Source organism: Salminus brasiliensis, chromosome 6, assembly GCF_030463535.1.
Source record: "Salminus brasiliensis chromosome 6, fSalBra1.hap2, whole genome shotgun sequence".
NCBI lineage: Eukaryota > Metazoa > Chordata > Actinopteri > Characiformes > Bryconidae > Salminus > Salminus brasiliensis.
This window is the reverse complement of record NC_132883.1, coordinates 22,133,792-22,160,831: the sequence shown is the minus strand read 5'-3', so window position 1 is coordinate 22,160,831 and position 27,040 is coordinate 22,133,792. Positions and strand designations below refer to the sequence as shown.

Genomic DNA, 27,040 nt, shown 5'->3' with positions numbered 1-27,040 from the left:
TACCACTGACAGTTGACTGTGGAATATTTAGTAGCGAGGAAATTTCATGACTGGACTGGTGATTCTATCACGGTACCACGCTGGATTTCACTGAGCAACCCATTCATTCACAAATGTATGTAGAAGCAGTCTGCATGCCTAGATGCTTTTTACACACCTGTGGAGATTGATTGGAACACCTGAATTGAATTATTTGGATGGGTGAGTGAATACTTTTAGCAATAAAGTGTAGTTAATGGCTCACCTACAAGCCATTTTACAGCATTGTGACGTGTGACATCACATTGCAAATGTACGCAAATTTCACTTTTCACCAAACCAAACATGTTGTGTTCAGTAAAGGCTTAAGGCTGGTTATGAATGTTTATGGTGGTATTTTATTATGTGCATTATAAATTCTTACCAAGCAAGAATGTGGGCACTTTAACTTATTGGATGCTTAGAGAAATGCTGGTTTAAAACAAAAAAAATCAAGCACAGTATATTATATAAGTATAGTGATCATTAGTTTTGGGCAGTAATGAAACACGTTTAATTAATGTGTAACAACTGTAATTAATTTGTATGTTACTTTATTTTATTTTTTTTATTTATTCATTTTAAAAACTGAAGTTAATTGCAATGCAAAATAGTATCAGTATAAGTGCTTTTATACAATAACCCTATAAGCAAAATAATAGGAGACCACTTTTACTTACAAAAGTTATCTATGTTTTTACTTAAATACAGGATTTGTGTACTTTGTCTGCGTCTGGTGATCATGATCTGAAAAATGGATTATTTACACATTATTCTATAGCTATAAGCATCAGAAAGACATTGACTTCAGTTTATTTGTGCTATCCCTGGTAAACACGATCGCACATATAGCATTTATATTTTTAAATTGCAAAAACAAGCTTACATACAATTCTAGATGAAATTATTGGTATTATTGTTTTTAAGGTTTTAAGAAAGAATATTCCAGTACTCTTTCAGAAACGAGTAGTCAACCCCTGTGAAATGCTATTTGTGCCAGACCTAGTATTTAGACCAGATTTTTGTATATGGCATAGTGTTTTCCTGTCCGCTGTTGCAGGAAAGGCACATCATAGTGTTTCTCTGTCCGCTGTTGCAGGAAAAGCATTTGCAGACAAAATTACACATGACAGACACTCAGGACACTTACTGCCTTCAGACTTTTTGAAATAATCTAATTTTTAAATTAGATTAATTCTTGGGAAAGCTTTTGGAAGGCAATGGCAATATATTTATCACTAATGGCTTCTGAGGGTTTTTTTCATGTGGGTAGCAAATGACTTCTAGAATTTCTGTTTCACAGTAGGCCTTGTGGCCATACAGCACTGAATATTAAAAGATAAGCAAGGGCTAGTGATATCTCAGACATACATATACACTTAGAATGCCCCTTTTCCATGCTAATGTCTTTTTAATGCCATTTCATTTTGAATGTTGCAGAGCTTGACAGCCTAATAACAGCAAAATTCTATATTTTCCTTCCTTCATTTGACATTTACCAGGAAAACACAAGCCTGGGATTGAGCTAATTATTGCATCAGAATGTTGAAATGGCTCTTTAATGATGATGACTGTGATTTATGCTTCCTCCGCTGTTCATGAAATTAAAAAAAAATGATGAGAAAAAAAGTAATTAAAGAGTATTTTATCTTCTACCTGAAAAGAAATTACCTAAAAAGAAAAATTTGCACATTTTAAAATAGACATGCATCAATAAGGCACTTGATATGCAAACATGGATGTAACAGAGTAAGAGCAAAAATAAAGTGCAATTTATCCTTACTTAGAACAACCCCAACAACAATGATTTATTTTCAAAGATACTTGAAGGGATAGAAAATAGGGATCACAAAGCATACAACACAACGTTTTGCGTCTAAAGTTAATTTTGAAACATTTTGGGGTGTCATTTTTGCAATGCAGCACACTGTATTATTACACTATATTTATTACACTGAAACATATAAAAACATAACAGTATAACATAACATAAAAATGTATCAAGAATCAGGCAATGTGTTTAAAACCACTTCATGTAACAGTTGTCTTTGAGCTAGCTTTGAGAATATTTAAAAAGTGTCAACCATTCCTGCTCAATAAGTATCTTTAGACACATTTTACATCAAGCCTATCTAAATGAATCAATACATTTAACCAATTGAATTCAAATGAGAGTAAGAGCCTCTCTTTGGTGGATAACTCTCAGGTAGTATAGAACTTGCATTTCTGTAGTGATATGAGTGTTCCAGTGGCTTCCAGTTCAGGCCTGTGCCTTCTTCCACCACTGAATTAATAAAAAAAGTGTGTGTGTGTATATATATATATATATATATATATATATATATATATATATATATATATATATATATATATATATACAATGTGACCCTGGATGTATATAATATAGAGAGCTTTTCTGTACAAGCCTTCTGTATTATGCAGTAAATGTTCTGTGACTTGGCCCTATGCATTTATACATTTTCTGCACTCAGCTCTTAACACGAAATACTGGCGGAGGCCCAGCCTGACCAGCCTATGAGTCACATCTTTTAAAAGCTTTGACCACAGCATCCAGCCTGCCAGCGCCCAATATTCCTGATTAAACTAGGATGGACACCAGGGATATGGAGCCAAAAAGCCTTTTATTTTTTAAATATTCATCACGCTGACGTGTATTTAATCCTATTTTCCAAAGAGGGAGGGGGTATTGTAGTGAAGGCACTTCAGTGGAAAATGCAATCATAAATGCAGTTACTATCAAGCCCCCACCCCCAACACACACACACTCTCACTCTCTATGTTTGGTTATAATGGTGTTCTTCCTCCCTGTCTGTTTGCTCTTCCTTCTGCACTTATTTGGCAGTGAACAGGAATGTTTTGAGCTTTAGTCCAACTTAAGTCGGCAGGCGGCGCTTAAACTTTAATCCCATTTACATTTATGGAAAATTGATTGCTCAATTGTATTCCAAATGGTCACTCAGACAGTCCATTAAAGAGGAAAATAGGATTGACAAGGCAGCACAAATAGGGATTGGGCAAGGTCGATTGCTACAACTCCGAGCTGCTGTTTCTAACTGCTCAGAGGTCCATGCAGAATGGTGCACACTTGCTACACCATTAAAGTCTTAAAAGTCAAAACTGTTATTCTTGTTTTGCCAATGATGAAATAAATAAAGAAATAATGTAAGGATAACTATATAATTATATAAAATGTAAAACACAGACCATATAACCTGCATGCAAAAGAAGTAGGTACATGTATATTTGAGGATAGATGTTAAAGTTCTATTACTTGTTTCTAAATACCTCACTGACTATCAGTCAGATAGCTGGTTATCATGTTGTCAGTGTTTACCCTACATTAGCAAACACCATTTAAAATACAATAGCAAACACATGCTGCTAAATGTGGACGTTTTAAAGCAAACATGGTGGTTGGTGTGGCACAATGGTTAAGACCACTACCTGACCATGTGGAAAACTGGGGTTTGATTCCTGGTCTGGGTGACAATACTGTGCTACAATAAGAGTCCTTGTGCAAGACTCCTAACACTGCATTGGCCCACCTCTGTAATACAAGTAACCCTGTAAGTTGCTCTGTAGAAGAGCGTCAGCTAAATGCCATAAACACCATTTAAAATACAATAACACATCACAAAATCCAGGATAACACAGCAAACACCTAGCATCAAATCACTTAGCCTGGTATACTATAGCAAAACTTTAGCAACCTAATAAGCCTCATTACACCTAGCAGTTACATCAGACAGTGAAATTTAGCAACACCCTAGCAATCACCTGGGTTAACATATAGTAGCAATCACTTTGCATTCTTTTCAAGAAATGTACTTCCAGTGCTTTCAGCTTATATCACTGTTATACAAGAACATTAGCAACAACCTCCAACTAGCAATCTACCACATGAGATACCACAGCAATCACTTGCGATCACAAGCCACAATCTCAGAAACACTTAGGATACAATAACAACCACATAACAATACCTTAAAAGTAAATACCATCTAAGTAAAGTAGGTACTAGTCAATACCATGCTAACTCTCTGACAACACCGTAGCAAATACCTGTGAATTTCTTAAATTACACAGTCAGTGTGGTTTCCAACCCTGGTCATGGCCCACTGTCCTGCACAAAAATGTATGGGGTAAAGTACCAGGGTTGAGGACCACTTTTCAAGTACTTTACAAGAAATGTTCTTCCAGTGCTTTAAACTTATATCACAGTTATACAAGTACGTTAGTAACAACCTATCAAACACATGGGATACACCTAAGAACCATAACAACACTCTAACAGTCACCTGGAGAAACTGCTTAAGGAACACCCTAGCAACCACTGGAAATACCATGCTAACTCCGTAGAAAATGTCTGTGAATTTTCTAAATTGCACAGTGGTTGGTGTGGTTTCCAACCCTAGCCATGGCCCTGCACAAAAATGTGTGGGGTAATGGCCCACCAGCAACAGGGTTAAGGGCCACTGTGGTGAACATGTGAAATGTCTAACTTGGGGAGAAATGTGCCCCCCCCCCCCCAAAAAAGAAAACAACAAAAAACAAAAAAAACAGATGTACAGGCCGATTCCATCATATTTAAATCATGCGCTTTTACATGATGAGGGATTAGGAATTTTTTGTAACCTCCTAGGTATTACGTTGCATCCAAGTGCATAATGCAACATGATAATTCCCTAGATGAATGTGGAGTCCAGGCTTTACAATGCCAATTCAGGTTTGTGTTGAATTGCCAAAACATAATTATGATGGCAGTGCATAATAGCATGTGCAAAAAATTTGAACTAAACAAAACATTACAGAACAGCTTCCGACAGCGCTTAAGGCGCAGGCCCCCACCTTTCCTGTAATAGCAGTAAACATGCAAAGCGGGCAATTTGTTCAACACAATAGAGCCATAAGCTTATTTAAATGCTACAACGGCACCGTTTTTCCCTATTTTCCCTTCTCTATCTTGCTAATTAGGCAAATGTAGCCTGAAACCAGTTGTTCCACTGACAATTCATATGTGTTGCCACTCCTTGATGTGGACCCCCTGCAAAACACATTTGCATTGTATGTCATCATTTAAGCCATACGTGTTCATAAATGCATAAACATATGAAACAAGGGTCAGAGCTAGGGTCAAGAAAGGCATGAATCGGAAGAGAACACTAAGAGCTAAGCATTAAGGATGAGACAAAAAAAACAATTATTTAGCTGCATTTTCCTTAAGTGTATTTCATAAGCATACCTTGGATGTGATCATTGCTTATAGGGAGACAGAGGTGGGAATTAGTCTAACAAGCATTCATCATAAATGGATCTAGCTTCTGTTCACTAATGCTGCACACAAACAGAATTCCAACTGGGATCTGATGGAATATACACCATGTCCCCGGGTGGTGTTAAGTGATTTTAGAGACTGAGGGCCCGTTATTTGAATGGGACTGATTTAGATAGTTTGCAGATGGCAAGTGATTTGCCAATTGATCCCATTGGGTTTGCCACTCAGTTCTTTGTGTTTCCCATGGCTATTAAAAGGCGCCTCTAAATCTTTCTCAACTACTTGAAGGAGACTTCTTTCTTTTCGTTTTAATTTCTGGCATTAAAAGGTGTAATAGAAACTAGCCCTTAGATAACTCCATCTCTTCACTATTACTATAAAATCACATGTCACAATTATTCATTTCATTTTAATGCTTGTTTTTGTAATGCTTAGAAGTCACAACTATTGCCAGATGGTATGATTTCAGGGTTTGTTTTGGATGAATTGAAATTCTCTGGGAGTGAAATATGATGGGAGTGAATATTTGTATGAGAAATAATTTTAGCTATCGGAATTTGCTTGGATGCTAAATGCGGATGTTTTAAAGCAAACATGGTGGTTGGTGTGGCACAATGGTTAAGACCACTACCTGACCATGTGGAAAACTGGGGTTTGATTCTCGGTCTTGGTGATTATACTGTGCTACAATAAGAGTCCTTGTGCAAGACTCCTAACACTACATTGGCCCACCTCTGTAATACAAGTAACCCTGTAAGTTGCTCTGTAGAAGAGCGTCAGCTAAATGCCATAAACGTAAATATAAAATCTGGAAGCTAGTAGACATTCCTGGATAAGAATGAAGTTCTTACAGTACTGGAAGCACAGAAGGCAGATGAGATATTTGAACCAGGCCCATGTAAATTTGATGCAATTAAAGATTCAATACAGAGAAACGAGAGTTTTGTGTCTTAAATTATATGACAATGGATCGTGCTTAATATGACCAGGAAAAGCCCCATTTGAAGTCCCTCCATTTATTTTTGTCATTCCTCAATAAAATGTGTACATTGTAATGAACTGATGCTCTTCTGGTCAGCAAATGTGCAATAACACTTCAATAGTATACCAAAATACTAGTAAATACTGTTACTATTAGTAACAAAATTGAAATTTAAAAATTTAATGATGCATTCTGTATGTCTCACCACAAACTAAAATATTATCACACCACTCGTATTGCTAAGTTAAGGTTTAGAGGTTTAGAAAGTAGTTGCAACCTTAATATTGAGTAATTATCACTTAATTGTATGCAATGCAAAGTAGCTAAGAAGCGGGAAGGGGGGGCATAGTATCAGCAAAGTGGCTGTAATGTAATAAGCAGTCTCTGCTTAATGGAGTCAGGCCCTCCATTTAAGAGAATAAAGGCAGTGGTATGTATGCTCTCTCCCTGCAGGGTCTGGCCATGCATATAAATCAGCAGCACATCAGCTGAGTGGGTGGCCGGCCTTCGCTGTGTGTAGAGACTGCTGAAGAGAAGCAGATATGTTGTTGTGCGTGTGTGTTCTGTTTTCTGTTCTGTTGCTTTGTTTCAGATGTCATCACCAACCACTAAACATCCAAAGATCAAGCCCACACACACATACACATGCACAGACACCACAAACTGTTTTTCACATGACAAACAGTGGGGACAAACAGTAATAATACATATATATTTCTATCCATATATATATATATATATATATATATATATATATATATATATATATATATATATACATACATATGCATACATAACTAGCAACACAGTACAACTAGCAGTAAAATGCTTTGATGACAAAATGCTTAAATAATAGAAATCTGAAAAAAGAAAAAAGAAAAGAAAATATATACAGATATAATAAGATAAAAGTAAAGAGATATAAATAATTGTATCGAAGTGAAGTCAGAGAAAAATATTCTCTTTCATTTAAACAAGGCTGTAAAATGCAGTTTTATTTGTTTTGTGGTTAAGTCAAATTTTAATTTTTTTTTTATATTTTAGAAAACATATATATTATTTAAAAAAACAAAAACAAAAAAACAACAAAAAAAACAAGGATGCACTGTTAAAGGGTCGCCATGTTTGGCTATAGATGGGTTTCTGTGTAATGTCATCACAGAGATGCTTGCATAACCAGGAGGCAGAAAGCAACAGAAAGCAGCAGCCTTCACACTAGAAAGTAAAAATGACTAGGAGTTGTTCTGCAATAAGCTGCACCAACCACAGAAAGGGGGATGGAATGTTTATTATTCAGAGGGGTTCATTTTTTTTTTTTTTACCAAAAAATCTTATAAGAAGAAAAAATAAATCAAACAGGTAAAATCAGGTCAACAAGAATTTACAAAATACAGCAGTTGACTAATCAAAATTAAATTACAATTTAGTGACAATTTAGTTGAAAAAACAACCAGTTTTTGGAATGGAAAAATCAACGTGTATGGATGTTTCTATGTGAGATCATGCTACCCTGTGTCATGTGCCTTGAACAATATTATTATCAGTTTCATGAAATCAGTGTTCAGAGAAAGCTGTTGGCCATGCAATGTTTGCTGTGAAGATAATACAAAATTGATGTTGACATCTTAAAGATGTGTTCATTCTTAATGAGAGTGTTTAAATGTTAATGCTTTTACTATTCAGAACATTTTTGCTATTTAAAACATTTCATTTTATTATGTCATTGTTTTGAAGCTACTTTGTATTTATTGCAATGTCTTTTCAGCTTTTTCTTATTTGTGTGATTGTATTGTCTTCCAATTCCTATTAAACTCTTAAAAAGCTAGCCGTGAAATGCTTTGATGTCAAAAATATAAAAATATAAATATAAAAAAGAAAAGAAAATAGAATAAAATACAGATATCATAAGATAAAAGTAAAGAGATAGAAATAATATATAAAATATAGAATTTTAGATTTAAGACTAAATCGAAGTGAAGTCAGAGAGAAATATTCTTTTTAAGTTTAACAATGCTGTAAAATGTAACAGTTTTATTTGTTTTTGTGGTTAAGTAAAAAGTTAACACTACCAAGGATGGTTTTTGTTTGACAAATCACTTCTTTTTTATTATTAATAGATTTTGTTTTATGCAACAAGGACATAACATATATTTTGTAGTGGTTATGCTTTACCGTCATGCATATGTCCCGTTTTCCTTCAGTTCTGGTGATCTTACTATAATTATAATGATAGTCATAGTGCCCAAATGTATCTGGACACACAGTGTTAAAATATATGTATATAATAAAAATATACCTAGTTTATTTCTGTTTCAATAGTGTGTGCATGATTATAGGAATATCCGTTACATGGAAAATAACAGGAAAATAACACTATTTACTCAAAATTCTCTCTCTCTCTCTCTCTCTCTCTCTCTCTCTCTCTCTCTCAATCTCTCTCTCTCTCTCTCATTTCAGGCACCTCAGCAGATGGGTCGTTTGCCATACTATAGGTATGAGCAGCCCCTCGTGGACTACTGCCAGGCCCACCAGCCTCTGCACTTCAGCTTGGGCTACGACCCCTCAGCCCAGGCTATGGAGGGGCGGGGGGCAGGAGAGCGCAACATTGCCCCCAACTCCAGCCTCCTCCCCTCTATGCCTGCAGCCCCCTCTCTCAGCCTGCCAAAGTGAGCCCTACCTGGGGAAAGACTCGCACACCCACCTCTTTTTCCTTCTCTCTGCCCCCCCCTGTCCTCAATGGATATCACCAGAGGACTAAATGCTCCGTCCCTGGAGTGAACCGGACTTGACTGACTCTATGGAGAAATGGATGTGGGGCAGGGTGTTATAGAGCAGCGAAATTAAAAATTGTATTCCTAATCCTTCAGAGAATACACCAAGGCTTTTCTGGTGTGTGTGCGAGGAGTGGAGATTTGTTCATTCATGCAATGAAATTTGATAATGTGATAAAGTGTTTTCTGTCAAGTCCTTACCCACTGTTCAGCTCTTCGGTTAACCCTTAGAAGTCAAGAGTTATTATTGTCTTTATATTAAAGCTTCCATTAACATACAACTGTACACACAATGAAAAGTCATCACAAAATTGAAACCATAATACAATGTTTCTGTTTCTACTTACAAATACAAACATGACAGACATCTGCCAGAAGTTTTTACTGGTTTCAGTGAACTCGGAGTAACAGATGAATAATGTCTATGATAACTGCAGCTTCTAAGGGTCAACTTTTCCATCTGATTGTTTGTGACATAGGTGTATATGATGCAAAAGCTGAAGGGCTTTGCCATGATTAATAACCATTATTGCTCGCATTGATTCAACTGTATCGAGTGTACACATTTTGATAAATGAATGTTGGCGTTTTCCCAGAGTAAGTAATTAAATAAGAAGTGTTCATTAAGTTGAATTGAGGGGGAAACAGAGCAATGAGAGACGGAATCGCTGAACAAATTAAAGTTTAGCCGAGCTCAGAAGAGTTCCTTTCAGCCTCCCCTAATGAGGCTGCCAGCCAGGGAGGCTCATGGCCCATCAAGCCTGTCATGAGTGCATTACGCAGAATGAGCTACCCAAATTCAATTATTCAAGGTGAGATGAGAAAAAGTTACTTGGTAAATGGGTCATACCATGTGAATTGCTCCAAAACAGTGTGTCCATACTTTTTTTTTCATATGTTGTTTATTTGTTTTATGTTCTTGTTTCTGTCTTTATTTGTTTACGAGACGATGATATATGCAGTGTGCAGATCATCTAGCCGTCTAGCCAGGTGTCTTTTCGTGATAAATGTTTAGTTATAGCATTTCACGGACACTTTGCATTTCCCAGCACATTGGGCCAGATTAAAGCAATACTCCAGTGGTTCTCAAACTAACCTCTATCTGCTACATCTGTATCATATGGTTATTTACAGCAGAGGATAATGTCTGTATACTGAGAATCAAAAACCTATTGAATCAAAACACAGAGATTAGGAAGAAGAACAGTGGAGTAATCCTTTAATGACCAAAAGTAAATTCACATACATGGACTGTTTTTTTCCCCTGTTGTTGTTGTTAAGGTACCTATTTCCAGTATAAAGAGTGGCTTACATATGGATGTACTTGGCGTGCAACAAAATTGAACTGACATTCATCCTAAAGCCACCTCATCTGCCCTAAATGGCCCAAATCACCTTTGTCGATGAGTCCATCAACTGTTTCTTTTTCACTTCTACACACTCTTCTTCAGTGGAGCCCTGAAATTGATGTTTTTCTTAATTCATTTTTTATTTGACAACTCACATCCCACACACAGAGACAGTGTAAATGTTGGGGGGCAAGGGGTACACCCCTACAATTGGACCTTGGACCTATTTGTCTTGTAAATAATCTGTAATTAAAAAAAGGATGTCTGCTTCTTCAGAAACACAATCTTGTGACCTAGAAGAGAAGCCTTATCTTTATTCAAGGTGAGCTTGTAAACCACTGAGTGTGTCTGCGTGTGTGTGTGTGCACATGTGTGATTGCATGCATGTGTGTCCGAAAGAGATATAGAGATGGACTGCATATTTTGGAATATTAAGCTTGCTGTTTTAAATGTGGAGATAAATTTAAATTTAGTTTTTTATTAGCTTTTTTTCATCTCACTTCATTATCGATTCAATGTGTTTTTTTTTTTCCTCCCACCAAACATTCAGTGCTTGTATAAAAAGTATTCACCCCCTTGGATGTTTGTCCCTGCGTTTATGCTTTTATAAATGGAATCATAGTCAATATAATTTGCCTTTTTTGTATACAATAATTTACAAAAGATAAATAGTCCATGTCAAAGTGAAAACAGATTTTTACAAAGTTACATCAATTAAATAAAAATATGTAGTGTAAAGTAAATGATAAATATAAATATTTGCCCGCTTTAAAGTGACCTGTTTCAGTATTGATGTTAGTAGTATCACAATTAGTGAAATGGAGATCACCTGAGTGCAGTGAATGTTGAAAGTGTTTGTAGTATGAAGACACATGTCTGGAAGGGCCAGTCACTGGTTCATCAGTATTCCTGGCTACAAAAACACCATGAACACAATAGAACACTCTACAAAACTCAGAGAAATTTGTTGAAGAGTAGAAGTCAGGTCATATTGGTAACATATCCTGGATTTATTTTAAATTCATAATTAAGAAATGAACAACAAATGGCATGTGTATCCACCTAGAGCAGGCTGCCCTCACAAACTGTGACCCTGCAAAAAGTAGACTAGTAAGGGAGTCCACCAAGATACCCATGACTGAGGCAGCTGAGATGGGAGAGATTTTGCATATGACAACCGCTGCCCTGTTCTTCACCTGACAAAGCTTTATGGGAGAGCAGCAAAGAGAATTACATCTTGAGTACATTTAATTCAATGGCAAATGGAAGCCTTGGAAGATGTTAACTGGAAGAAGGTTATTTGGTGTGATGAGGCCAAAATGGAGCTTTTTGGCCATCAGACTGGATGCTATGTTTGGCAGACACCAAACATTTGCTCATTACCACAAACACACCATCATGCTCCTTCAGAGTATTCATATACTATTTTGCCAAAGGTATTCACTCACCCATCCAAATCATTGAATTCAGGTGTTCCAATCAATTCCATGGCCACAGGTGTATAAGACCAAGCACCTAAGCATACTGCAGACTGCTTCTACAAACATTTCCCATTCCCTTTAGGAGCATGGTACCGTGATAGGATGAGAATTTTCCTCACTACTAAATATTCCACAGTCAACTGTCAGTGGTATTATAACAAAGTGGATGTGATTGGGAATGACAGCAACTCAGCCCCGAAGTGGTAGGCCATGTAAAATGACAGAGAGGTGTTAGCAGCTGCTGCATTGTACCACAGAGGTTGCCAATCGCTACAGACCTCCAAACTTCATGTGGCCTTCAGATTAGCTCAAGAACAGTGCATAGAAAGCTTCATGGAATGGGTTTCCATGGTTGAGCAGCTGCATACAAGTCTTACATCACCAAGTGCAATGCACTGCATTGGATGCAGTGGTGTAAAGCCACTGGATTCTAGAGTAGTGGAGACGTGTTCTCTTGAGTGGCGAATCACTTTTCTCCATCTGGCAATCCAATGGACAAGTCAAGGTTTGGCGGTTGTCAGGAAAATGGTACTTGTATGACTGCATTGTGCCAAGTGTAAAGTTTGGTGGAGGGGGCATTATGGCATATATATTTTCAGTAGTTGGGTTCAAACCCTTAGTTTCAGTGAAAGGAACTCTTCATGCTTCAGCAGACCAAGAGATTTTTTGTCAATTTCATGCTCCCAACTTTGCGGGGAACAGTTTGGGGATCCCTTCCAGTTCTAACATGACTGAGCACCAATTCACAAAGCAAGATCCATAAAGACATGGATGAGCAAATGTGATGTAGAAGAACTTGATTGACCTGCACAGAGTCCTGACCTCAACTCGAAAGAACACCTTTGGAATGAATTAGAGCAGAGACTGCGAGCCAGGCCTTTTCGTCCAACAACAGTGTCTGACCTCACAAATGCGTTTCTGGAAAAATGGTCAACAATTTCCATAAACACACTCCCAAACCTTGTGGAAAGCCTTCCAAGAAGAGTTGAAGCTGTTATAGCTGCAAAGGGTGGCCCGACATAATATTAAAACCCTATGGATTAAGGCAGGCAAGCAAATTCTTTTGGCAATATAGTGTAGGTCCTTCGTACTGCAGTCACACATTTGCTAAACTTAGGTGATCCTCATTTCACTAATTATGAGACACTCTTTGAGTGATGTTATGGAAGAAAGCATGTTATCATAGAGATGAACAAGCATAAAGAACTTTTTAAACTTTCTCTAGATGTAAAGGTTCTTTATCAATTTGAAAATCACATTTTTGTTCAAAAAATTCTTCTTTACGGAACCAAAAGTGGTTAATCTCTGGCATCACTCAAAGAACCTTTTGTAGCACCTTTATTTCTTAGAGCATACTATCGCCAATTGCCTTCAGTCACTTTAAAGGGGGTGAATATTTATGCACTTATTTTACATGATATATATTTTATTTAACTGACATGACTTTGAAGAAATCTGTTTTCACTTTGCTGCTTTAAAACCAGTCTAATTGTAATGAATATGATTTAATTTATGAAAGCAATAAAAGAGAAAATGGAGTGAATACTTTTTAAATGCACAGCATTTATGTAATGATGGAGAGAGTGAGAGCGAGAAAGAGAGAGAGAAAGAGATGTATGGCATTGTTCTCACACTCATCTTTGGAATCCTTGTTGTAGGCACTGATCGGTTTCTGTTGCAATAGCCAGACTGGGCAGATCATTTGAATCATTTGACTGTGTCCTCTGTGTACTAGAAATGAGATCAAAGTATTTCATTTTGTCTATACACCAGTTATAAAACATGAAATTTGACTGTCAAGCAGTGTTTGTGTATTAATGTTGCACATACACAAGGTTGGAAAGGATTATGTTCAAAACAGCGGTTATTACTTACTTAGTTGGTCTTACACAGTCACAGTCACTGAGGAGCCAGATTATTGGGTACATATGCAGCTGTATGCAAACGTTGGGGAATTTCATTTGAAATACAAAGACTTAGGTACAATCTCTGCAGTAAACTACTTAAAACATGTTTACATACACTATATAAAAATACACATATGCATTTTTTTTCTCACTGTCTGACATGAATTTAGAATAAACTTTTCGCGTTTTAGGTCAATTAGGATTACCAAAGTTATTTCTATTTGCTAAACGCCAGAACAAAGAGAGGGATATTTAAGGTAATTTTTATTACTTCAAAGTAAAAAGTTTACATACACTACGATAACTATGCCTTTAAACATTTTAGGACAGCCCATATGATGATGTCAGGTCTTTGGAAGCATTTGATAGGTTTATTTGCAACATATGAGTTGTATGTATTATAAGGCACACCTTAAACACACTGCTTCTTTGTTTAACATCATGGGAAAGTCGAAAGAAATCAGCCAAGATATCAGGAAAACTGTGGACTTGTAGTCTGACACATCCTTGGGTGCAATTTCCAGATAGGAAGGAGCCTTGTTCATCTGTACAGACAATTATACGCAAGTACAAACGAGATGGGAATGTCCAGCCATCATACCGCTCAGGAAGGAGACAGGTTTTGTGTCCCAGAGATGAATGTGCTTTGGTTGGAAATGTGCATCAACCCAAGAACAGAAGCAAAAGACCTTGTGAAGATGCTGGCTGAAGCTGGTAAAGAGAATGTGTCATTATCCACAGTGAAACGAGTACTGTATCCACATGGGCTGAAAGGCCACTCTGCCAGGAAGAAGCCATTACTCCAAAAGAAACATAAAAAAGCCAGATTAATGTTTGCAAATGCACACAGAGACAAAGACCTTCATTTTTGGAGACATGTCCTGTGGTCTGACGAAACTGTTTGGCCATAATGACCATCGTTACGTTTAGAGGAAAAAGAGGGAAGCTTGCAAGCCTGAGAACACCATTCCAACTGTGAAACACGGGGGTGACAGCATCATGTTGTGGGGTTGTTTTGTCGCAGGAGGGACTGGTGCACTTCACAAAATGGATGGCATCATGAGGAAAGAACATTATGTGGGAATACTGAAGTGACATCTCAAGACATCAGACAGGAAGTTAAAAGCTTGGGTGAAAATGGGTCCAAACATACTGCCAAACTGGTTACAAAGTGGCTAAAGGATAACAAAGTGCAACAGTGCTAATTCACAGCAACGAGAGACTGAATCGCCTTGCCTTATGAAGCCCCAGTCCCAGGTGTTCGTTGTCAGTTTAACAAGGGAAGGGAAGCCTTCCAGAATCCCCGGTTCCTTATATGGGCATGGGGGGCGGAGTCTGGGGATCACCCCGGGGAAGAGCCAGATGACAGGGGCCTGACACTTAAGTATACATCATGTTTAAAATGTCTGCCAGACATGTCATTGCAGGACCATAATAAAAGGACCCTAAAGGATGTGTGTTGTCTAACAACATGTTAATGGCATGTTTTCATTATTTATTTATTTGTTCATTGCATTCCAGTACATTTTCTCTTTACTCAGCAGTGCTGTTGCATCTTTAAATTTAAAGTGTATGGATATAGTAGAGTGCACTATTGCTTCTGCTCTCTTCTAGCTTTGGCAACCTCTGGGTTTCTGGAGTCAACTCTGACTTTTGACTTCTGCCACTGAAGTGAACCACTGAACTATTATCAACCAGTTAAACTTATTCAAAGTTTTTATTCTAGAGTATAAATGTGTACTATATAACATTCCACCTTAAATTGCACCGCAGTACGAGCTAGTTTGTGGGGAGAGCATTGCTTGATTTCAGTACCTTTGGTTGATCTGTCTGTTGACAGTTAATGGGAAGCATTTAGGTTGTCTGTGTCTGCTACTGACTATGAAGAGACTATTCTTCTAAATCCATTGAATAAATTTGAACAGATTTTTTGTCTTTTTCTCTAAACAGTAATGATAAAGCCATTTTAGGAGCTTTTACTTGGAGGAAACACTCCAAGTAAGGGTTTATCCCTCTGTCAATAAAACTCTTGCAATACCCCCCAAACGCTTAAAAGCATTTCTGACCAATGTACATTAGTGTTCAGTTATGACAGTGCTATCAGCCCCATGTCTCTCTGTCTGTCTTTCTCTATCCCTCTCAGTTGCAGTTGCTTGTAAGATTTCGATTAGCCGCGGTGTAATATTATGGGGTCTGTTTTGATGAGAAAAGACAGACAGTACCCAGCTCAGCAGAAGCTGCTTCATCGTCTTATGTCTCACCTGGCTTTGAATTTAACGCAGCTATTCACTACAGGTCTGCTACTAGGGAAAAGAGTCAGCCACTGTTCTCTGCATCACTTTATGCATTTTCCTTGTGGCTTCATTCTCCATCAGCAGCAGTGATAGAATTTTGTAATTTGGGCCAGTGCTGGCGTGAGCAATTATAGAGAAGCAAGAAAGACAATTGTGGAGAGATGAAGCAAAAGTAAAGTGGGCAAAGGACCAAGTTGCTAATTAATTTTTCCTCTCAAAACCACTGAAACAACAAATGGGTCAAAAATGCTACTCAATTACTATTACTGAAATAATACATTACTATAAAAATAATGTTTTGCAGGTATGTTTTTGGCAATTTTGAAATAAATAGACAAAAAGTAAAAATTCAGTCTTGAGGTGGTTGATACAGAATATAAATTGAATAATACTAATAAGTATTTTTTACAGTTGATTTACTTTTGTAATTATATGATTACACTTAAATAATAAAGCAAAGCTACAAAAACAACTTTATCATGTGGGTTTACACAACCACAATATAGATGTAACTTGAAACTTTATTTTATTATTATTATTATTATTATTATTATTATTATTAGCAGTAGTAGTAATAGGTGTTGTAGTAGTAGTTGTAGTAGTAATACTACTACTACTACTACTACTAATAATAATAATAATAATAATAATAGTAACATTCTCTTTGCTTATTGGTCAAGTCTTCCCTCCTCAACTCAATATGTAGCCATACCCCCTGGCTGCACTTGAAATCGATATTGTGTTGAAGGCTGCAAGTTACCACTCTCCTGCTGATCATGGTATGAGTTGTGTTCACTGAATGTTACATAATGCTTCATTAGTTCATGAGTGGTCACTGTATTAGTAGGAAGCAACTATTCTCAAGTAGGTCTTCAAAACTGGACCTTAACCTTTCCAAATCTGGATCTTTTTGCTGGAAGTTAAGGGAACAGTTGTATTATTCCAGGTAACTGATTGACCACATAGAGTCACACCTACCAAGGAAGCAATTTCAAGGTCCAGATCTAAAGATCAATTACTCTAAAGAGTAATAGCTTAAACAGAGTAACTACAATTCACTTTCAATTGCTTTATTTATTTCATATTGCTAACACCTGACAAATGCATTGTACTCAATGTAACTTAGTAAAGGTGCTGTATACGATTTAAATTCCATGCACTTTTTGTAAAATTCAGCAAATGTTTCCTTGCAAGTTTGCTGGCTCTCCAATCTGCCCAGTGTTTATACTCAGCCCTGGCTCTGTGAATGTGAAACAAAGAAAGTAGCTTGGGTCAAGCCACATAACTATTCCAGCAAATCAGCAACAGGGGGCAACAGAAGAGACTGTGTATCTGCCACTTGCTAGCTATGTGTTAAGCTTTTAACAAGCTGTTTCACAGAAACTGATTAGTATATTGTTTCTTGTTATTGAAAGTTTGTGATAGATGATGACAACTGGTCTGCTTAGTGGCAACATTTATAGCGGCAGCTTGTTAATGCTAATCTAACTACAACTAAGTAATTGCCATGATGTTGCTCTACCTATGTTATATCATGGTATTTGCAAAGGGGTTTATGGCCACAAAGATCTAAAAGATGTTTGCTAGCACAGTGGGTTTATTTTAATTCATGCATATTTGGAAATGCAATGCAAGGTAACATTAGTTGGATGATCCCCATAGCGGTGGTGCAACATTGTGGTAGCGATGTTGGTAATACCACGTGATAGCACACCATTTTGGAAGCTGTGTGTACATGGTGTGTTTTGGATGCTGTGTTTGTGTTTGCTGTCTTTTGGTTCACAAGCCCAGTGTTGTTACCTTGGCAATGAACATACATAAATTTTGAGGATGGAGCTTCTGAAGGAGCACAGAAGGGAGGGATGTACTTGTATTGCTGTATTGAGTTCAAATATCAACAAATAGTCTCCAGAATCATGCCATGCCCAGTGTGTTTAAGTGAAAGTAACCACTCAGAAACTGTGAACTGAAGCAATATAAACTTTTGATTAGTTTACTTTACATACATGATTATGAATGAAGAGCCCACATCCATGCATATTCGTTTTGTTGGATATTTGGATTAAAATATTAGAATATTTTACACTTGAGATGAGAGTTACCAAAAAGAAAATAAACATGAGTGTTAAATATCACAAAATGTTAATTACCTTACTGTGTGTCATTTTTTTAGTGTATAAGACTATGTGAATTATTAAGACTAAGTGGGCCATATATGATCCACATATTGTTTGGTATTTTTGGTAATAATGTCATACTGACCTGACTATATTTTGTTTAATTGCACGTTAGCTTTAGCTACATGTTGCAAACAAGTCAGATTACACTATAAAAAGTGGTTTGTCCATTCAACCTAAACAGGTGACTTCATGTGGCAATAAGCAATTAAACTGTGCTAATTCAACTTAAATTAACCATTATTTAGGTTGAATTTGCTCAGTATAATTGTTTGTTATTACATGATGTATTTTGTCAGGTTGAACTGACGAACCACTTTTCCCATGTAAAACAGCGACACAACAGGGGGATGGGAGGTGGAAAATAGATATTGAAGGTAAAAAGCATACAAATACAAATTTGTGAAGGGCTTAATGGCCATGAAGATCTAAAAAGATGCACAGTGGGATTATTTGAATTCATGCATAATTTGAAATGCCAGCGCAATACCTTGGTGTTAGTGTGCCAGCCAGCGGCCTCGTCCAACATCACTACCATGGTGTTTGTATGCTGACTAACAACCTCACCCAACAGCAATACGCCAGTGGTAGTGCGCTGACCAACAGCCTTATTCAACAGCAGTACCACAGTGATAGCACACCAGCTAAGAGCCTTGTCCAACATTGCTATGGTGGTGTTAGTATGTCAGCCAACGTTTAAACATTGCGTTTTGAATGAAGTATTTGTGTTTGCCATCTTTTGGGAGGTGAAAAATAGATATTGCTGGGAAAAAGCATAACATATTTCTTAAAATTATATTTTCACTATCAGTAGTCAGAGCCGAGAGAGCAAAATTGGCTTTGCTCTCTCAGATTGGGTAGATTGCACTCTGTCTCTCTCCCCACATCACTTTACCTCATTGTTGCTGGGAGAAAGAGCTTGTTAGCTGATTCATCAAATCAGGTACCATGTGACGTTGCATTAGAGGCGGTTCAAAAAAAAAAACATTCATTTTACAAATGATACTATACTTTTGACAGGTTTGTGTACTGCAGCGGGTAACAACACCACCTTCCCCATGGCAGACTATGGTTTGATTTTCCCAGCCAGGCAAGCACACTATGCTCTACACTAGTCAAGTCAAGTCAAGTCAAGTGGGTTTTATTGTCATTTCAACTACATACAGAGTACACAGTGAAACGAAACAACGTTCCTCCAGGACCATGGTGCAACATAGACAGTGCATACAAAACACAAGTGCAACACAAACAAGTGCGGACAGACAACACAACACAGTACAGACAGAGAATAATAAATAATTGCCGGTAGTGTGCACTAATAGTCCTAACACTACATTCACCTACCTGTGTAACATGATTCAAATGTAAGTTGCCCTGGTTAAGAGCGTCACTACTCTAGAGTAATGATGGCTGGATAACGGCTACACACCACTTGCTGGAGCTCCATAATAGACTGGTGCCTCTGTGCTGTGGCAGTGTGTTGGATAGGTCATGTAAAGCCACTGTGCACAGTATACTAAAACCTCTGGCTTTCAGTAAGTTTTAGCAGTTTAGCAGTTTCAGCTCTGGAAATCTAGGAATATCACAAATAAAAGAAACTATAGGCCTGTCAATGCTGCACTTACTAGTAAGTCTTTTTATGTACCCTCCACCTCCAGTGGCAGTTTCTACATCTATTATGCATGTACACATATTCAGTATTTGTTGTAATGGATCTTCTACAAAAGCTTCTACAAAAGAAAACCAAGAACAGTTGTGTAACCCCAACACTTACCTAGAATGACACATATTACCCTAATGTTGTTCAGACTTTTATCAGCTTCAGTTGTTGCACACACTCCTAAAACATCAGATGCTCTAATCTTTTTGTTCTCTAATATTTTTTACAAGGATTCTACTGACATCATTGTAGCGCACACCTGTAAATAATTGATATGATGTGAAGCAAGTTCAATTCCATAATGTGATTTATACCCACAGTAGCCTACCTTGTAAAGATCCTGAGCAAGCTTGCAGGATAATTATTCATGCTGGCATCTTTCATCTCTTTCCAGCACACTATCTAATGCTCCAATCTATCGGTATGAATGATCATAGGGGGCAAAGGAGCAGATACAAGAGCAGAGGCTTTTAACAGTGCTTTGATTTTGCCCCCAAGGGACCACTCATTTGCCTCTCTTGCTCCATCCTGTCTGTACAAAATAAGTGCTTGCTTTCATTAATGCCTCGTGTCTCTGTATGAAAGTTAGCTGACTTGTAAATTGGCCCCTTAACTGCACTGAAAAGGAATGTTATATATCAGGTTTTAAGAGTAAACTCAGTAGAGAGATCATTTACATCATGTACATCACTCAAGCGTGATTGTGGAATTTAATTACATTACATAGTCATTGTTTTATTTATCATTTAAGTCTCAGAAATGGCTGGAATTTTATATTTTGCTAATTTCCTAAAACTTTTTGTATGTTTCCAATAATCTCTTTCATTATTTTTTATTTTAGCCATTTGGTCATTTTTGGTGCTTCTGCTTTTGCTGTTTGTCAATATGAGAATTAGTAACAAAAAATGTAGACTTACTTGAATTAATTATTTGCAGAAAGTATTCACAATAACTATTTATTGTATTGTCTTTTTAGTTTAATTGCTGTCATCTGTGTCTGCATGTTGCACTTTCTGTCCTGTTATGTATTATTTTGTTCCATGTTGCACCTTTTGTTCTGGGAAAAATGTAATTTCATTCCACTGTGTACTTGTACAGAGCTGAAACAACAATATAAGACACTTGACAGTTGACAATATTAAGAAGAATATACAGTCACATAAATATCATGGTTCCACAGTAAAGCAGCCCCAAACCATGATTTTCTACCTCCATTTTCACCAGTTGATATGATATTTTTGTACTCAAATGCAGTGTTTGGTTTGCACCAAATATATTTCATCTGTTACTGCTTTCAAATAGTTCAACATTGGATGCATCTGTCCAACAAGATGCATTGTTCCAGAGGTACTGATCATTGTCTAGAAGTTATCTGACAAATTATTTCTGATTGTTGATGCTGTGCTTTGAGATAAACTGTGGCAAAAGCTACCTGTATGTTTTGTGGTGACAATTTAAGTTTGAGACATTACATATTACATATATATTTTACTGTCTGCTTTGGCTGAACCTGCTAGGACAACCTGACCAGACAATGTCGGCAGTTCTTTTAAGTATTGTCCACTTGTAAATTACAGTGGAATGGACAGGGGAATGACTCATTTCTTTTTGGGTTCAGATCTTTTTAAATCCCTTTCCAGGCTGATATGCTTCTACACCCTTCTTTCTGAAGACTTTAGAGAGCACTTTAGATCTTTAGCACTGGACTGTCAACCTGACCAAACTACCTAATTCAAACTGTCAACCTTTGTCAAGTGTGGTAGTTAAGAGGTTTAGGCAGTTTTGGGGCATGGTTTCATGCAATGTCATTTAGCTTAATTTATCAATTTATAAGCAATGTGAATAGTTTTGGGGGAAATGTATGCAGGACAAAAACACTGGATTCAGAGGTTTTTGGTTTACCTCAATGCAATTTTCAAAACTCCCATTCATTTATCTTAAAAGATCTGTTTAGTTCTTAATATGGACATGATGCCAACTACAGAATGATGTGTGGCTTTGGCCCTTGTATAAGACTTGTATGTAAAAGCATCTACTGAATATGTAAATGTTTACAAGATCTGTCATGACTAATCTGGCTAAGTACATTTAATGATAATCAGTGTATCTCGGTGCTGCTCATAAATGTCACCTTCAACAAAATATTATTTTTTATGAGCTATCTTTATTAGATAACTTTTCAGCTATAATTTCAGTACACTACGTAATTCAATATCAATGCATCCCCATTCATCCCTGTCGCTGATTGTTGCAGAAGATGCTTCTGTCAAATCTGAAGGGCAAGGTTGTACTGGGTTATATTATGCAACACCACATTATCAACAGCCTAATAATGTCCTATAATGTAATTCAGTTGTTTTGCTTAAAAATGCATTGAAATGACTCTCATAATATTTCTACAAGGAACAGTCAGTATTATCTGGTTGTTTGGCTAATTGGATGGGAATCAGTTGTATACTTTATAAAACGAAGCACCATAAGAACATGAACATGTCAAAGTCATAAGGAACAACCTTTCTGAATAATTCAATGAAGACAACTTTTTTGAATAATTCAAGGACAACGCATAACCTGAAGCAAATTATCAGCCAAAAGAAAATGGGTTACATTGACCGCAATGATGCAACCCAGTGTGGTAGGCAGATGGGAGCATAGGCACCTGAATATTTAAGAACATAAAAAAGTGATTGACAAATGTATCACTTTTTTCAATTGGGAAAATGTCTTTCAATATAAGAAAGGAAAGAAAGCACAAGCTTCAGAACAAAATATCAGTGCCCTAAAACTGATTCTGTGCAAGCATGTGATATAACTTCAATTCCAGCCTTCTTCCTTCAAGAGGAATGTCAGCCTTCCTAGGAAATCTCTGCCACAAAAAGGGCATATTCAAAAATGATGCAGAATAGAAATCTTGTCTTGCTAATGGTGTAAGAATGAACAAAAATAAAAGACAACTTCAAATCTATTCTCTTTAAAGGAACAATTCCCTGGAAGATCATTTTCTGTCGTTAACCATTCCTTTCATATTCGTTTGAACCCTAGTCCTTTTCATACTTACATGCATTTTTTTTGTCATTCACAGACTCCAAACATTAATTTACTGAAACGTACATGTCCATACTTCCCAGCATATGATTTCCAGTAAAATAGGCAGGTAGGCCAATAGCCTTTCTTTGTAAATCATGTGCAAAACTGATTTCTGCAATGTTTTTTTTCTCTAAAATCTCAACTGCAAAACCTCTGCCAGCCAAGCAACCATGCGTTATAATAGGGAAGCTTTTAGTCACTTCTTTCCAGAATCATGTACAAGAAATACATGAACTAAACTAATAGGAAACCAATGAAATTCCTCAAAAATAAATACTGTAATAAACTATAAAAACACACCAGAATAGATCTGAGAAAATTTGTTGTCTATTAACCTAAATGTTTTAGGATTTCTCTGAATTTATTTATAAGGTACAGATATTCAACATGTCTTGTTTGCTAAAGGAGGTCTTTTTTCTTCCATTATGAAACATTGGACATTCTAACATTGTTTTTTTCTATTCTTTATTGACAAACTACATTTAATCAAATGCAACTAATTGCTCTGTTGTTTTCCTCTGTGGAAAAAAAGCAATTGTGGCTCACATGTAATAAAAATAGTAGTAAAAAAATAATCTCAGCTCCTTCCATACTCCAATTTTGCTCCACTACTTCCATACAAGCACTCAGGAGGGGTAGGGTTGATCAGTAGTACAGAAGAAAATACATATTGCACACAATGATACTGTACATGCCCATCATGTATCCATGCAAGGTTTATGGGGATCTTTTAGTTTTTTTGTTTTTTTTCCCCAGATTGCACATTGTCATGTCTGAATAGCTGACACAGCCAACAGCTCAGCAGAGATTTTTAACAGAATAACAGCTCCTCTGGTTGTGCTCTTTCTAGGCTCACACCCCAGTGTCCCAGCAGAACTCTGACTGATGCTTGGGCTCAACAGAGAATAAATGGTGTAGCAGTTCAGGGGAAAGTACTAAAGCTGAAGACTTTGCCATTTCTTTCCCTAGTATACTCCATCTTCTTTGCAGTTCTCTACAAGGTCCCGTCATAGGAGGGACAGGAAGAGGAGAAGGCAGGGCAGCTGTGAAAGGCCCTGATTTCCCCAGGGAGACTGTAGAGAGAGACAGAGCTAGTGAGCTATGCCAACACTCAGATTACTTTGCTCTTGCTGCAGATAGACAGGCCACGACTCTACAGTAGAATGGCAGTGCTCCTGCTGCCACCTGGGTTATTTTTAAAACCTCAGCGGCAGACCCTGTCCTCTTTCAGGAGTCCTTTAGGTTGGTCTGAGAATTTGCTTTTAGGGTCAAGGTTATTTGTACTGTCTTCTTTCTCTGCTTCTTTCATGTTAGTAACCTTAATCTGCACAATTTTTCCTAATTTGCAGGAATGGGGCAGCAAGTCACTGTAGTAAATGAGGGAGGCTGAGCCATTGTCACAGCAATATTGTTTACAAAGGTGAATAATAGCATGCCTGCCACAGTAAATTGAGGGGAAATGCATGACAAACAGCAACAACCAGAACAAATGAAAATACTGTAATGAATAACACTTAATGTTTTTCTAATTTCCTTTCATGTTTCTAAGTTTCATTTTGCTTATTGAAAAAGTGATCCATCCATCAAAGAATACAAATTATCAGCTCTAAAAAATATAAACTTTTGGCACATACTATTGTGTCAGGTATAAGTGTGAGAAATAGTCTTCCTCTCACTTTGCTTAAAGAGAAGCTTTAACATATATTTATACTACAAATTCTTACATAGCAGTAGAATATGTAAGTAGTTAGTAGAAAAAGTAAAGAAGTAAAAGAAGTAACAATTAGACATTATAGGCCTTTACTGTGCTCTATATAGGCCTTTTAGTAATTTAGTAATTATGAAAAAGGTTAATATGAAGGGTTCAGCACTAGGTGATGGGAGTCCTGATGGAGGCAAGAACTTTATAGAAGCAAATGTTTTGCGCAATTTACTACATCTTGTATTATTGTGTGACCTAGAATTGGTTCAGTTCAGTCCCTCTGCTTAAGGCTCTCATTTGCCTAAAAACACTTCTAGAAATCTTGGAAGGTAATTGGAAACATAAAGAAGCACTAGCAGTGACAATAAAGATGTTACGGCCTTGGGAATATAGCCTGCTCGAATAGAGACAAAAGATACAGATAATTATACCTCAAATCAAGAGTTTTTTTAAAAGTCCAGTATATTTTCGAACCACAGATAATACAGCTCTACAGAGAAACCCTGAAAAATATGATACTCTCACTCTTACAATGAAAGACAGATTAAATTTCCAAAATAGGGCATAATCCAGTAATGAATTTTCCAGTAAGTTAGATATTTTACATAGATACCAGATGAAAAGAGGAGGGGCTTCATAATCTTTAGAATTACATCTTGTTAAATTTAAATTTCACACTGAAGCTTCATCAGAAATCAGGTCACATCTGTTTTTGAAGGAGTTCAGCGCCACAGGACATCATTTTTGATACGTGACAGGGAATCAGCCCCTCAATCTCGGCCCACAATCGCCTTCATTTGAAAAGTCTGCATGGCATTAATCTTAATGAAGGGCTACATAGATAGGGCTTGAATGCAGGCGATATGAAGTGTCCTTGGCAGGATGAGTGGCAGTCACCCACTTTATTATGCTCACTTTCCATCCATTGTGGCCCTTATCTGTAGATGGACAATGACGCTGAGTGACCTTCGTTGAGCCCAGAATCAGATCACACCGTACTACCAAGAGAAAAACATGGCAAAAGGTTTGAAATTTTAATTATACATGAGGACAAAAAAATGCAGTCTTAAGAGATTCTGCAAAAAATGCCCTTTGGTGTAATGGGCTCCTCTTGTGTATTACTGAAAAAATGGATGCTGTGATATCAGAAGAAATATGAAAATATAAAGATATGTCCCCCTACACCTCTACACATACATCTTCATAGCATGTTGTTTAAAAGCCAGTATTGAAGGTAGGTGATGGTGGTAGATGGATGGTAATGAACCAAACTGATGAGTTTCCCAGAGTGATCTCCAATTGCAATGGGTTCCCACGGTAAATAATGAAAAAGCATGATCACAAGTATCATGAAGTATGAATAATGAATCTATAAATCCTTACTGACACTGAAAACAGTATTTTTCCAATACAATACTTTTTGTGATTGTAGTATAGAGTAGTATAAAGACACCTGTCTGTATTTATGGCTACAAATACACCATGAAGAAAAATAACTCCAAGAAAAGGTTATTGAAGGGTATGAGTATACAAAAAAATTCAAGTCACTGAACATCCCCCGAAATTCAGTTAAATCCTTCACATTAAGAAATGTTTTCCTCACAAACTTAGCGATCGTGCAATGAGGCTACTGAGGGTGACCACCAAGACACCTATGATTATTTTGAATGGGTTAAATTAATACTGTCACTACCTCTCCTGAAGAACTACTTAGTAATTACATCTACTTCAGATTAACTATGCATCAATTACTGGTCTCATTACCATCAATTGCTTAGCTTAAAACTCTTGGAAACTATAGATCCAAATCAACCTACTCCAACAATAATAGTAATTCTGTAGTTTAGTTAATAGTTTCACACATAGGCATTGTTTCACTATAACCTACTAAATAATTAATCAGTACTTCTCTGTAGTTAATAATAGTGATTTAGGTGTTAATGCAGCACTATCCACTACCCACCTGTTATAACGAACCCTGTCCAGCAGCAACAGGCCCCACCTCCTCTGCAAGACATGCCCCAGCTGCATAAAAGGGAGCCCAATGGACCAAGTTATTTGACTGAGTTTGACAAACTCCATTGAATTGGACTGTCCGAAGCACCAAGTAATGTCTAAACAAGACAAGACAACCATATTCACCATTTGTGATGGACACAGATGGAATTTGGCTTCTGCCTCTAACCCAGCCGTGCAGTAACCACACTCATACACACCTGTGAAACACACACAGTGACTGTAAGCACACATATGCCTGAATTGGTGGGTAGCCATTTTGTGGTGCCCGGGGAGCAAAAGGGTGAAGGGTCTTGCTCA

The 27,040-nt window shown here is 37.1% G+C and overlaps 1 protein-coding gene across 2 annotated transcripts in view; it reads left to right on the top strand.

The window, feature by feature from the left end:
* Nucleotides 1–10,995, top strand: part of LOC140557536 (leucine-rich repeat transmembrane neuronal protein 4) — a 131,199-nt gene extending 120,204 nt beyond the window's left edge. The window contains exon 3 of one of the 2 annotated variants that reach the window (XM_072682030.1): nt 8,754–10,995. In XM_072682030.1, coding sequence (XP_072538131.1) covers nt 8,754–8,966 — 213 coding nt within the window. In that variant the 3' untranslated portion in view covers nt 8,967–10,995. The remainder of the gene's footprint in view (nt 1–8,753) is intronic. The other variant, XM_072682031.1, reaches the window with a different exon arrangement.
* Nucleotides 10,996–27,040: the final 16,045 nt, after the last annotated feature.